At 38.8% G+C, this 14,748-nt stretch overlaps 1 protein-coding gene and 1 non-coding gene across 3 annotated transcripts in view; one reads left to right on the plus strand and one right to left on the minus strand.

Annotated features, from left to right (window-relative positions):
- Positions 1–14,748, plus strand: part of NUP155 (nucleoporin 155) — an 81,744-nt gene that overhangs the window by 41,034 nt on the left and 25,962 nt on the right. For both annotated transcript variants that reach the window (XM_017548238.2, XM_017548239.2), the window contains 7 exons: positions 765–875; positions 1,778–1,872; positions 2,619–2,707; positions 3,487–3,549; positions 4,084–4,231; positions 5,929–5,995; positions 8,929–9,044. In XM_017548238.2, coding sequence (XP_017403727.1) covers positions 765–875; positions 1,778–1,872; positions 2,619–2,707; positions 3,487–3,549; positions 4,084–4,231; positions 5,929–5,995; positions 8,929–9,044 — 689 coding nt within the window. The remainder of the gene's footprint in view (positions 1–764; positions 876–1,777; positions 1,873–2,618; positions 2,708–3,486; positions 3,550–4,083; positions 4,232–5,928; positions 5,996–8,928; positions 9,045–14,748) is intronic.
- Positions 4,678–4,742, minus strand: LOC119474054. Its single transcript, XR_005203358.1, has one exon. It is a non-coding gene; the product is annotated as a U7 small nuclear RNA (small nuclear RNA).

Genomic DNA, 14,748 nt, shown 5'->3' on the forward strand with positions numbered 1-14,748 from the left:
AAAATTAGCTGGGCATGGTGGCACGTGCCTGTAATCCCAGCTACTCAGGAGGCTGAGGCAGGAGAATTGCCTGAACCCAGGAGGTGGAGGTTGCAGTGAGCCGAGATCGCGCCATTGTACTCCAGCCTGGGTAACAAGAGCGAAACTCCTTCTCAAAAAGAAATATGTCAGAGTTGAAAAGCTTCTCACTAAGGTTTATAAAAGAATTCACTCATAGTTCCTTTTGTTTATTGGTGAAAACATTGATTGTAATGGCGAAAACCTCAGTTGCTTTTGTACCAGTCTAATACTATGATAGCTTTATTTTGTACTTTAAGTCTTCTGCTCTATTTGGAATTTATCCTGGTTTAAGGTATGAATATGGATCTAACTCTTTTTTTGGGATTAAATTGATATAAATAGCAACATGATTAATTAATAATCTAACTTTAATTCTCTGGTTTAAGGGGCAGCTTTGTAGGGGCAATTATGTTAAGTTTTCTTTATAGATATATAGATCTACTGGAGGTTGAGTTGAGATGCAAATGGTCTTTTTGACCAGTTGTACTTTGCATATCACCTCAACCAATCCTTCTGCCTCAGCCCCCAGAAGTGCTAGAATTACAAATGTGAGCCACCAAGCCCAGCTTAGTTCGTATTGTTGAAAGGTTTTTGTTTGTTTGTTTGTTTGTTTGATTGATTTTATCAAATAAGGTAACAAGGTCAGATGCTACTTGCCAATCTTGGTAAATCTATTATTTATGTTCTTTTTTCAAATTTCTTAGGGGAGCCTTATGTTTCATAAACTTAGACCTGTAGATCAACTGAGGCATCTACTTGTGAGTAATGTGGGTGGAGATGGAGAAGAGATTGAAAGATTCTTTAAATTACATCAGGTAATTATATGTACTTTTAGAAAATGTGACAATATTTTAAACAGTGGGAGTCATAGTTTATGTAAATTGGGACTGGAATACTGTAATAAACAGATAATCTTAATATTCCTTTCTTTACTTAAGTAATTGTATGTGAACTGACATTTGAAAATAGGGTTAATGTAAGTCTTGTAGTAAGCTTTCAGATTTTTATTCTCTGTTGATAAATTCTTATTGAAGTCTGCTGGTAATAGTTTCTTGTTCAAGTTATGTGATAAGTGCCTTTTCATTAAAGGCACAAGACATTTACGGACAAGTTCTTTTTTGTTTGTTTTGGCTTAATGACATGAGGAAGAAACTTGAGGCAACAGTATAGAGACCTGAGTATTTCAGAGCCATAACTAGAATTGGTATGGTTAAAATTGCGAGTAGTTTAAGTATACAGACACTGGATTCAAAGCAGCTACATTAAAAATCCCACCTCTACCACTGAGGTAAATTACTTGAATTCTCTTGGCTTCAGTTTCCTTATACATTATAATAGTATGTGGTATGAGGATTAATATATGCTAAACTTTTAAAATAGTACCTGACACATGGTAGGTATTCAATGCTACCACTTATTATTTCCTAGAAAGTAGAAAGACCACAGGAAGAAAATTGGAGACATAAGCCCGAAACTGAGTCAGAATCTAGGTGAAAAGGAAAAGAAAGCATCCCGTAATCCTGGTGCTTATGATGAACTTAAAATCAAACCAGTTTAGTTTACTTCTCTTTTTACACTAACTGATTTCATTCAGTTAGCAAGTACTTATTGAACACCTGCTCTAGGCTAGATACAGACTTTAATACTGCATCTAGTAGTACACAAATAATTTTAAATGTTTATATTTAATATAGGGCTAACATTCCTCTATTTACAGGAAGACCAGGCTTGTGCAACTTGCCTTATTCTTGCTTGCTCCACTGCCGCCTGTGATAGAGAAATATCTGCCTGGGCTACTCGGGCTTTCTTTAGGTATATGAAAAATTTGTTTGTTTACTGGGCCACTTTTTAAAAATGATTTTATTATCAATGTAATAAAGCCTTGCCAAACAGTTAAGTGACTATGTAGGCAAATTATCAAAATTCATTTGCAAAAGGGTGAAATCTGGAGAGATTATAATAGTAATAGAGGCAACTAAATTAGCATCGTTTATGCATTGTTACTTTTACTCTGGATTCTGTTCTGTAACTTTTTGTCTACTTTCTACACTTTGTTCTACTTCAGTTACTATCTCATCTATCTTTTTTACTTCCCTAAACACTATGCCAATTCTGCTTAATATGTATCATTAGTATTGAAGGCTTCTGAATTACTTTAAGGAAACGTGGTACCAAAGAGATATTTCTATTTGGAAAATATTTAAGAATTTGAAATGTAATTTGGTTAGAAATGTTTTTTAAAGGAGTATCTAACCATAACCTAGTATGAAAATTAAATGCCATTTACTCACAAAGTAAATTCTATGTATTGCATATCTTTTTCTTAGAAGTTACCAGAGTCCTGTATAATTCTTCCTGATAGCAGTTTCATGTCCACATTTACTGAATAAATATTTATGATAAGTCTTATGCATATATTTCACTGTTAACACAATACATTAAAGTCTGTAATGCTTAAAGTGTTTGTTTAGAAGCTAAGCAGGAAAAGGAACAATTCCAGTGTTTAAGATGGATGGTTTGTTTTGCTGAATAAACTCAACCTCTTGTCATAAAAATAGGTATGGTGGTGAAGCACAGATGAGATTTCCAACCACTCTTCCCCCTCCAAGTAATGTTGGTCCCATGTTGGGGTCTCCTGTCTATTCTAGTGAGTATGAAACATTGAACTGAAATTGCTTCTAATCATTTGAATCTTAGAACCTTTATAGCAATTTTTGTCAATAAACCTTTTTAAATTATGTTTTATTTACTGTTACTGTGTAATTGGTGAATACCTCTATAGATTCTGACTCTTAAAAGTGCTATATTAATATTGAATCCCTAATGATGGTAAGGAGCGAAGTAAGATGTGACCAATCACATTTATGTAACTCATTTGCCATATATTTAGACGGAAAGAAATGAATGATTTAAGAATAATTAACTCGCACATCAGTGTTTTCCAAGGTGGGAGTTGTTAGAAAGTTTCTGGGAGATAAGTCCCTAATTCTTGCATATATTATGGACAATGTGACTCCTTTTTATGTTTAGAAATAGCTTCTGTGGCCAGGCGCAGTGGCTTACACCTGTAATTCCCACACTTTGGTTGGCTGAAGTGGGTGATCACCTGTGGTTGGTAGTTAGAGACCAGCCTGACCAATATGGTAAAACCCTGTCTCTACTAAAAGTATAAAAATTAATTGGCCTGTGGTGGTGTGAGCCTATAATCCCAGCTACTCAGGAGGCTGACATGGGAGAATCACTTAAGCCTGGGAGGCAGATGTTGCAGTGAGCTGAGATCATGCCACTGTACTCCAGCCTGAGCCACAAAAGGAGGCCTTGTTTCAAAAAAAGAAAAAGGAAATAGCTTCTGTACCTAATTTTGATCACATTCACAACATTGAGATGTGCTTTTCTAACTCTTTATATTCTTCTTTCCCTTTTAAGGTTCTCCTGTTCCTAGTGGTAGTCCCTATCCAAATCCATCCTTTTTGGGAACACCACCCCATGGTACCTCTTTTCTTTGTTTTGGATTGCTACAACTGTTCTTTTGAAGTGCTATCATGATGAGTTGTCCTTATTGCTTAGTGTGAAACAGATTAACTTGCCTTATTCCCTTGAAGGTAAATATCATTTTAGAATTGATGTCCAAGCAAGTTTTGGCATTTGGATGCGAATCCTTTTGTTTAGGAGGAGCTCCTCTTATATTATGCCTGGAAAGCCCATTATCAGGGTGCCAGGATTAAATTAGACCCTAAAATCTGTGTAAGTAGTTCTGTTTCACTCTCAGCATTACAAGCAGTGATTGCAAATTTCTTTCCTTTATATTGTTCATTGTGAACACTTGCAAGTCTACCTGGGAGTGCCCATCCACATTTAAATCTATCTTCTTATTAAGGAAAACCAAATTAAATATCTGTGTATTTCATTATTTTTGTAAATACCCCTACCTTTGTGTCTAGATACACAAACTTGGGTTATTGAGAATTCTGAATTGTATGTTTTCTATTTTTAAGAAATTTGTTTTTCTTATGTGTGTGCAAGGTATACAGCCTCCTGCCATGTCAACTCCAGTGTGTGCTCTGGGAAACCCAGCAACTCAGGCCACAAATATGAGTTGTGTGACTGGACCAGAGATTGTGTACTCTGGAAAACACAATGGTATTTGCATTTACTTTTCTCGGATTATGGGGTAAGTTTGTCATGAAATAATGAACTGTTGCTCACCTTGTCCCATCTTGAGTAGTTAAATATTTTTAACTCTGAATTTGGGACGTCATTTATTTCTATTAAATTTTAGTTTTAGCTCACTTGTTCATCAGCAAAACTTTTCTGTCATTCAGTTTTTATTATCTAACTATATTCATTGCTGTGTTTTATTTCTCTCACTCTGTCATGATCTATGTTTGTATGTGTGTAGCATCAAAATATGGTTGTTCCTTAACGTAGGGGTTAGGGGGTGCCAACCACACTTCCTCAACCCTCATGCAGTCAGCAATTCACGTATAACTTTTGACTTTCTTAACTACTTATATCCTACTGTCTAGAAGCCTCACTGATAACGTAAGTAATCAATTAACACATATTTTGTATGTTTTTTGTGTTTTCTTTTTTCAACTTTTGCATGGTATGGGAGTGTGGGGATGTCTGGTAAAAACCAGAAAACCACCTGCTAGACAAATTCTAAAACAGCTGTAACACTGATATTTCGTGTTATGTATATTATACACTGTATTCTTAAAATAAAGTAAGCTAGAGAAGAAAATATTAAGAAAACCGTAAGGAAGATAAAATATACTTACTATTCATTAAGTGCCAGTGGACCACTATAAAGGTCGTAATCCTTGTCTTCACGCTGAGTAATCCTTGTCTTCACACTGAGTAGGCTGTGGAGTAGGAAGAGGAATGGTTGGTTTTGGTATACTAGGGCAGCATAGGTAGGAAAAATATCTGTATATAAGTGGACCCACACAATTCAAGCCCATATTGTTCAAAGGTCAACTGTATATCTATGTACATATTGATGTACAGTGTTACAAACTTCCCCATAACTCAGTGACAAGTGTCTACAGTTCAACAGGGCAGTTCTTATCTTCCTGGGTTAATTCAAGGATAGGCAATCAGTTGTGAAGTTGAAGAGAGCTATGCTTATCTTGGCGAGACTCTCATATGTTCAAGGTTATATTTTCCAGCTGGTCTGTAATGGCCTCAGCTGAAACGCTTGGTTGTTCTCCACATGGTTTCTCATCCTCCAGCAGGCCAGCCAAACATTATTTAGCTGGCGGTGGCAGGGTTCCTTGAGAAAGAGTAGAAACTTGCAAAAGCTTTATTCCTAGGCTCACAACTGGCTTACCATGCGCTTTTCCGCCTCATTCACTTGGCCAGAGGGAAGTCGCAGGGCCAATCCAGATTTAAAAGGTGGGAAATAGACCAACTTTTAGGGGAGAGACATCAAAATCATACTGCAAAGGGGATAGATATAGGGAAGGATAAAGAAATGTGTTTTTTTTGCATTGTTACATCATCTTAGTTAGCTATCATGCCTAGTATGTATTTCTCTTAGATTTGAGATGTCTGATTTCATTCATCTCATTTGCTTAAAAATGTGAAACAGTACAGAGCCCCTTTGTAAATTTCCTGTTTACAATTTATTATACAGAGCCTTTTGATATTTCTTCAGCAATATTTCATTATCTGAAAAACTGAGGTACATTAGGTATGAAAATTTTCTAGTATTCCATTCTTCTCGATAGCTTAGTAAAAAACATTAAATGAAACAATTGCTAAGTTTTAAAAACTGAATAAAGCCATTGAGTTCCTAGAGAAAGAAATTTATTGTAATTGTTTTTATTCATTTACAGTACAATCATTAAACATTTTTTGTTCCAGAAATATTTGGGATGCAAGCTTAGTTGTGGAGAGAATATTCAAGAGTGGCAACAGAGAGATCACTGCAGTAAGTGTGTATAATATTACTCTGTTATTTGTATGTAACCAGTTGATGATACAAATGTTTAGATTGTTTCATGTTTCTTAATATTACATAAGTAAGATGATGATGGTTATTTTTTATTATTTTTTTTTGAGACAGGGTCCTGCTCTGTCACCCAGGCTGGAGTGCAGTGGCCCAATCTTGGCTCACTACAACCTCCCCTGGGGTCAAGTGAGCCTCCCATGTCAGGCTCCTTGAGTAGCTGGAATTACATGTGTGCGCCACCATGCCTGGCTAATTTTTTGTAGGCATGGGGTTTGACCTTATTGCCCAGGCTGGTCTCAAACTCCTAGACTCAAGTGATCCAACTGCCTTGGCCTCCCAAAATGCTAAGATTATAGGCAGTGGGAGTGGGGGGCAACGCCTGGCAGGTTATTCTTTTATGTATGTGTTTGTGTTCTTGACCAACAAACTGCTTACCTTCTGGTTTAAATCTCATCTCTAACATTGATTAACTGTCTGAACATGAGTAAATTACTTAACATTTCAGAGCCTGATACCTCATGGTAAAATAAGGGGAGTAATATATCTCCCTCATAAGGCTGTCATGAGGGATAATTTGAGCAATTTAATATTGCTCAGAATTTACTATTTAATACTTTGACATATGTATGAACAAAAACTCCATGGACCCAGCACTAATTTCCATGAATTTTCGTACTTTACAGACTGCTCACCCCCCACCAGCCAGACAGAGTTTTGCTCTTGTTGCCCAAGCTGGAGTGCAGTGGCATGATCTCAGCTCACTACAGTCTCTGCCTCCCGGGTTTAAGCGATTCTCCTGCCTCAGCCTCCCGAGTAGCTGGGATTATAGGTGCATGCCACCAGACCCAGCTAATTTTTTGTATCTTTAATACAGACAGGGTTTTACCATGTTAGCCAGGCTGGTCTCAAACTCCTGACCTCAGGTGATCTGCCTACCTTGTCCTCCCAAAGTGCTGGGAGTACAAGCATGAGCCACCATGCCCGGGCCAAAATGTTTTCTTAAAGCAGTCTGTGACTGGACGTGGTGGCTCAAGCCTGTACTCCTAGCACTTTGGGAGGCTGAGGCAGGTGGATCACTTGAAACCAGGAGTTTAAGACGAGCCTGGCCAACATGGTGAGACCCCATCTCTAAAAAGGCAAAACAGCCAGGTGTGGTGGTAGACGTCTGTAATTTCAGCTACTCGGGAAAATAAAAAGAAAACATTTTGTAGAACTTGCTATCATCATAATTTCAGGTAGTGAAATTTTTTTTCAAAAATCTGGAGTGTGAACACAACTCATTTTAAACCTTTTTTCTTTTTAAAATGAAAACATACCAAATGTGTGTGTGTGTGTGTGTGTGTGTGTGTGTGTGTGTGTGTGTATACATATATATGTATGTTTGTTTTATTTGTTTGTTTGTTTATTGTTTGTTTGAGATGTAGTCTCACACTGTTGCCAAGGCTGGAGTGCAATGGTGCGATCTCAGCTCATGCAGCCTCCACCTTTCAGGTTCAAACAATTCCCCTGCCTCGGCCTCCCAAGTAGCTGGGATTACAGATGCCCACTGATTTTTGTATTTTTAGTAGAGATGGGGTTTCACATCTCTCATCCTCCAGCAGGCCAGCCAAACATTATTTCGCTGGTGGTGGCAGGGTTCCTTGAGAAAGAGTAGGAACTTGCAAAAGCTTTATTCCTAGACTCACAACTGGAGTTATATGGAGAGATATTTTTTTGTTTGTTTGTTTGTTTGTTTGTTTGTTTGTTTTTAGGACGGAGTTTCGCTCTTGTTACCCAGGCTTGAGTGCAATGGCGCGATCTCGGCTCACCGCAACCTCCGCCTCCTGGGTTCAGGCAATTCTCCTGCCTCAGCCTCCTGAGTAGCTGGGATTACAGGCACGCGCCACCATGCCCAGCTGATTTTTTGTAGTTTTAGTAGAGACGGGGTTTCGCCGTGTTGACCAGGGTGGTCTCGATCTCTTGACCTCGTGTTCCACCCGCCTCGGCCTCCCAAAGTGCTGAGATTACAGGCTTGAGCCACCGCGCCCGGCAGAGAGATATTTTTAGTAGAGATGGTGTTGGTCAGGCTGGTCTTGAACTCCTGACCTTGTGCTCCACCTGCCTCGGCCTCCCAAAGTGCTGGGATTACAGGCATGAGCCGCAGCTTCCAGCCTCAAATACATTTTTAACTGTGATGCTTCTAAAGTTCACTGGCTGGGCATGATGGTCCATGCTTGTAACCTCAGTGCTTTTGAAGGCTTGAACCCAGGAGTTCAGGACCAGCCAGGGCTACATGACCAGATCCTGCTTTTACAAAATAAAATAAGATAAAAATTAGTCAGATGTGGTAGTATGTGCCGGTAGTTCCAGCTAATTGGGAGACAGAGACAGGAGGATAACTTGAGCTTAGGAGGTAGAGGCTGCAGTAATATATGATCCACACCACTGCACTTCAGGGCAAGTACAAGACCTTGTCTCTCAAAAAAAAAAAAAAAAAAAGTTAAAGTTTCTAAGAATAAGAATGTGTTTGCCTGACACAGTATATGATTCCATTTATATGAAGTTTAAAAACTTGCAAAATTAATCTATATAGATAAGAGTAAGAAAAGTAGTTACCTCAGAGGTGAGATGACTGATGACTACAAAGAAACATAGGAAACTTTCTTGGGTGTTGGAAATTGACTATACAAAAATGTAAAAGTAATCAAGATATTTGCTTAATATTTGTGTTTTACTGTATGTAAATTTTGCATCAGGGTTACTGGCAGGAGAGGCAGTATGTAGATATTCTTTAGTCAGATCAACAGGTGTGAATTCATACAAAAAAGAACTTTATTGTTTGTAGAGATATCACTTCAAAATTAAAATTGTTTATATTATAACTATACAGAGGATGTGTTTTTAAACTTTTAAAAATTCTTTCATTTTTACAGATTGAAAGTAGTGTTCCCTGCCAACTGCTAGAGTCAGTGCTACAAGAACTAAAGGGTTTGCAGGAATTTCTAGACAGAAACTCCCAGTTTGCAGGAGGACCATTAGGAAATCCAAAGTAAGAATAAATAGGATTTATTCACTTTTTTTCTTTTCATTGTATTTTTTGTTGATAATTTACATACTATAAAGTTATTTCTTTTAAAGTGTACAGTTTAATGGTTTTTAGTGCATTTACAGTGTTATGCAACCATCACCACTGTCTAATTCTAGGACATTTTCATTGCACCATGAAGAAACTGTGCCCATGACCAGCCATTTTGATTCATAGACCTTCCCCCAGTCCCTGGCAACCACTAATCTACTTTCTGTCTCTACAGATCTACCTGTTCTGAATATTTATATAAATGGAAGTATGTAATAAATAACCTTTGGTGTCTGTTTCTTTCCCTAAGCATGTTTTCAAGGTTTGAATGTTGTAGAGTGTATTACTACCTTGTCTCATTTCTCAGTTTATCAGTTGATAGATATTTGGGTAGTTTCACCTTTTTAGCTAGTAAGAATGCCAATGTGAGCATTCCTGTGCAAGTTTTTGTGTGGATATATGTTTAGGTGGACTCTTGCTCTGTTGCCCAGGCTGTAGTGCAATGGTGCCATCTTGGCTCACTGCAACCTCCACCTTCCGGGTTAAAGCAATTCTCCTGCCTCAGCCTCCCAAGTAGCTTGGATTACAGGCGGGGACCACCACGCCCAGGTAATTCTTTGTATTTTTGGTGGAAATGGGGTTTCACCATGTTGACCGGGCTGGTGTCGAACTCCTGACCTTGTGATCCACCCGCTTCAGCCTCCCAGAATGCTGAGATTACAGGCGTGAGCTACTGTGCCCGGCCAAGAATAGACATTTGGTTTTTTTGGTTTTGGGGGCTTTTTTCTGAGGCAAAATTTTGTTCTTGTCTCCCAGGCTGGAGTGCAATGGCACGATCTCAGCTCACTGCAACCTCCGCTTCCTAGATTCAAGAATTTTCCTCCCTCAGCCTCCTAAGTAGCTGGGGTTACAGGTACCCACCAACATGCCAAGCTAATTTTTGTATTTTTCTTAGAGATGAGGTTTCGCTATGTTGACGGTCTCAAACTCCTGACCTCAAGTGATCCACCATGCCTGGCAAAAATAGACATTTGTAAGCCTCTAAAATAATATGGACTTTTTGTTGGAAAAAAAAAAATCACATTGCATTTGAGGAGTCACATCACTCCTTAGAATTGTTAACAAGGTATTACAGTATAATCTTTTTAAAGCATATGTAGGCCAAGAAGAGTGGCTCACAACTATAATCTCAACACTTTGGGAAGCCAAGGCAGGAGGATTGCTTGAAGCCAGGGCCACTGCAAAAACAAATAAATAAATAATGAAGCATACATAAATATGCAGCTATTTAAAAGCAAAAAATAGGGTCTAATTAAGTATACTTTTATGTAACATTGTTCATACTTAGTATGTGTGTATGTGTTTTGCTTTTTGTTTTGTTTTGTTTTTTTATTTTTCCTGAGACAGAGTCTTGCTCTGTCGTCCAGGCTGGAGTACAGTGGTGCAATCTCGGCACACTGCAACCTCCTATTACCAAGTTCAAGCGATTCTCTTGCCTCAGCCTCCTGAGTAGCTGGGATTACATGCGTGCACCACCACACCTGGCTAATTTTTGTGTTTTTAGTAGAGATGGGGTTTCTGCATGTTGACCAGGCTGGTCTTGAACTCTTGACCTGAAGTGATCCACCTGCCTCAGCCTCCCAACTGTAATTACACCTGTAATCCTAGCACTTTGGGAGGTCAAGGTGGGCGGATCACCTGAGATCGGAAGTTTGAGACCAGCCTGACCAACCTGGAGAAACGCTGTCTCTACTAAAAATACAAAATTAGCTGGGCACTGGGGCACCTGCCTATAATCCCAGCTACTCGGAAGGCTGAGGTAGGAGAATCACTTGAACCCGGGAGGCAGAGGTTGCAGTGAGCAGAGCTTGCAACATTGCACTGGGCAACAGGAGTGAAACTCCGCCTTCAAAAAAAACAATAATCAGAATCATAAAAAGTGTAAATATCTAGTATTTAGTTGCCTCCTGCAAAAGTTATACCAGTTTCCTTTAATTTTAGTCTTTGGAACACTTTTTTTTTTTTTTTTTTTTTTTTTTTTTTGGGTTTTTTTTTTTTTTTTTTTTTTTTTTTTTTTTTTGAGACGGAGTTTCACTCATGTTAACCAGGCTGGAGTGCAATGGCGCGATCTCGGCTCACCGCAACCTCCGCCTCCTGGGTTCAGGCAATTCTCCTGCCTCAGCCTCCTGAGTAGCTGGGATTACAGGCACGCACCACCATGCCCAGCTAATTTTTTGTATTTTTGGTAGAGACGGGGTTTCACCATGTTGACCAGGATGGTCTCGATCTCTTGACCTCGTGATCCACCCGCCTCGGCCTCCCAAAGTGCTGGGATTACAGGCTTGAGCCACCGCGCCCTGCCGTCTTTGGAACACTTTATCTTGAACAATATATGGATTGATTTTGCCTTTGACTTTTTAAACCCAGTTTGAGATCTCTATCTTCTTTTAAGAGATAGGGCCTCACCCAGGCTGCAGTACAGTAGTACAGTTACAGCACACTGCAGCTTTGACCTTCTGGACTCAGGCTATCCTCCTACTTCAGCCTCCTGAGTAGCTGGAACTACAGGCATGCGCCACCACACTCAGCTAATTTTTTGTAGGGACAGGGTTTCACTGTGTTGCCCAGGCTGGTCTCAACCCCTGGGCTCAAGTGATTCTTTCACCTCAGCCTCTCAAAGTGCTGAGATTACAGGCATAAACCACCATGTGTGACTGTCTTTATCTTTTAAGTAGGAGAATTTACCTCCTTCCCATTTTATTGGGATTAGTTAAAAGTGATTTTTTGTTTTGTTTGGCTTGGCTTTTTTTGAGGCAGAGTCTTGCTCTGACACCCAGGCTCCAGTGCCATGGGGCATTCTCAGCTCACTGCAACCTTCACTCCCTGGCTCAGGCAATTCTTCTGCCTCAGACTTCCAAGTAGCTGAGACTACAGCCCCACACCACCATGCCTGGCTAATTTCTGTGTTTTTAGTAGAGACAGGGTTTCACCATGTTGGCCAGGCTGACCTCGAACTCCCGACCTCAGATGATCCATCTGCTTCAGACTCCCAATGTGTTAGGATTACAGGCGTGAGCCACTGCATCTGGCCTAGTTAAATGTTTGATTTTTTTTCTCCCCATCCTGAATTTGTGCTTTTTATTTTCTTTCCTCCCTTTCCCATTTTCTTATTGTATTAGATTGATCAGGCCTCTCTCTACCTTAAACACCTATTAAGAAATTCTACATAGGATTTTTCTTCCTCTGTAAGTTAAATTCTAACAAACAAGACATGCATCTCAGTCAACATTAATAATTTCACAAAATCTATTAAATTTCCTGGGCTTCTACTGCCATCCATCTCCCTCCAAATTATCTGGTATTTTACTTGTCAGATGTTTTAGTTTTTTGGGGGTTTTTTTCTAACATTGTGGTATTTTGTTAATACTCTAAACGGTTCATTAAATTTTACTGTTACATCTGCAGTTATTTGTAAATGTTCTAATCTACTTCTAATTTCTCTTAATAATCTCTGGTTTTTAGCAGGGGTTTTTTTTCATTGATGTTTCTTGAATTTTCATATATGCAGTCCTGCAGTCTGCAAATAGAGATACTGTTTTCTTTTCTAGCTCTACTTGCTTACGCCTCTCTGCACAAGCTAATCTCTCTATATCTCTCTCTCCCTCCCTCCCTCTCTCTTCTCTCTCTCTCTCTCTCTCTCTCTGTCTCTCTCAGGCAATTTTGCTCTGTCATTGAGACTGGAGTGCAGTGGTGTGATCATTGTTCCCTGCAACCTCAAACTCAGTCTCCTGAGTAGCTGAGGCTACAGGCACGTGCTGCCACACCTGGCTGTTTCTTCCTTCTTTTTCTGAGGGATAGAGTCTCACTGTGTTGCCCAGGCTGGTCTTAAACTCTTGGCATCAAGTGATGCTCCCTCCTCAGCTTCCCAGAATGCTGGGATTATAGGCAGGCCTGAGCCACTGCATTCAGCCTTATTGAAGTGTTTTTTATTTTGTTTTTTTGAGACAGCATCTCATTCTGTTGCCCAAGCTGGAGTGCAGTGGCACCATCACGGCGCATTGCAACTTTGACCTCTCAGCTTCAAGTGATCCTTCCCGCTCAGCCTCCAAAGTAGCTGGAACTACAGGCACATGCCACCATTCTCAGCTAGTTTTTTATTTCCTGTTTTGGAGATTCAAGGTCTCACTATGTTGCCTAGATTGATTTCACACTCCTGGGCTTAGGTGATCCTCCTGTCTTAGCCTCAAAAAATGCTGGGATTATAGGCATGAGCCACCCACACCCAGCCCTTCTTGAATATGTTTAACATATTCAGTAAGTGAGTTTGTCAAATGTTTAGTGTGTTTTACAGAGATGATCATATCATTTTCCTCTTAAATAATAGAATTTTGTCAATACATGTCCTAATTTTGACCAACCTCTGGATTCTTGCAACATTAGTTTCATTGAGTGTGGAAATTATTTTAACAAATTTTTGAGATCTACTTTACATACCACTAAATTCACTCATTTTAAATGTTCAGTTCAATGACTTTTAATACATTTATAGAATTGTGCAACCATCACCACAATCCAATTTTAGCACACTTCCATTATGTAGGAGACATAACCCATGTCCATTAGCAGTCACTTTCCATTCCCACTTCTTAGCCTCAGACACTTACTGATCTGCTCTATCTCTGTAGATGGTGCCTGTTCTTGACATGATATATAAACAGAATCATGCAGTGTGTGGTCTTTGAGACTGGCTTATTTTACTTAGTGTGTTTTGGGGGCTCATGTTTGAGATTTATGTTATAGTATGTATTAATATTTTGTTCCTTTTTATTGCCCAATGAGTATGGGATTTTAAGATCATAGACCATTTCTCAGATCTTTGTATACACTTTACACCGTTTTCTTCCCAAATCTTAAGGTTGTAGGTGAAAAAGTACGTTACGTGTATGATCCTCTTTCCTTTGTAAGTGACTTAGTGTTTACTTGGAATGTTTTTTTTTTTTTCCCCCTTTGTTACTGAAATTCAAAATCACAACATGATGTCTTTAGGTATATCTTCTTTACAGCTCTCAGCCTTTAGGATGAAATCTTGGCTTTGGTCAGTTTTCTATTGTTTTTTATGTATTGTGGTACACTTTGAGTGTCTTTCATCTGAACTGTTTGGAACCAGTAGTGTTTTGGCTTTCATGTTTTTTTGGACTTTGAAATATTTGGATTATACTTTGGTTGAGCATCCCTATTCCAAAAATTCGAAATTCAAAATGCTCCAGTGAGCATTTCCTTTGAGCATTGTGCTGATCTGAAAAAGTTTCAGATTTCAGATGTTAGATTTTTGTATTAGGGATTCTCAGTCTATATTTCTTCCGTCCCATTCTTTTTGGAGAATCATATTAACTCTCTTGTATCTAACTTGTTTCTTCTCTTCCATAATTTCCTTCCTTTTCTTTTTTACCCCCTCTTTTTGCTCGATCTTTTTTCTTCTTCAGATTAGGAAATTTATAGCTGTGTTCTCAATCATTTAATTGATTTAATCTCAGTCATTTTAGGTAGCATCTGTTTAGTCTGTCTCATAAATTTTTTCTGGTCATCAAATTTTTAATTCCGAGAATTCTTTCTTTCTTTCTTTTTTTTTTTTTTTTTTTTTTTTTTTTTTTTTTTTTTTTTTTTTTTTTTTTTTTTT

Source organism: Cebus imitator, unplaced genomic scaffold (assembly GCF_001604975.1).
Source record: "Cebus imitator isolate Cc_AM_T3 unplaced genomic scaffold, Cebus_imitator-1.0 Scaffold205, whole genome shotgun sequence".
Taxonomy (NCBI): Eukaryota; Metazoa; Chordata; class Mammalia; order Primates; family Cebidae; genus Cebus; species Cebus imitator.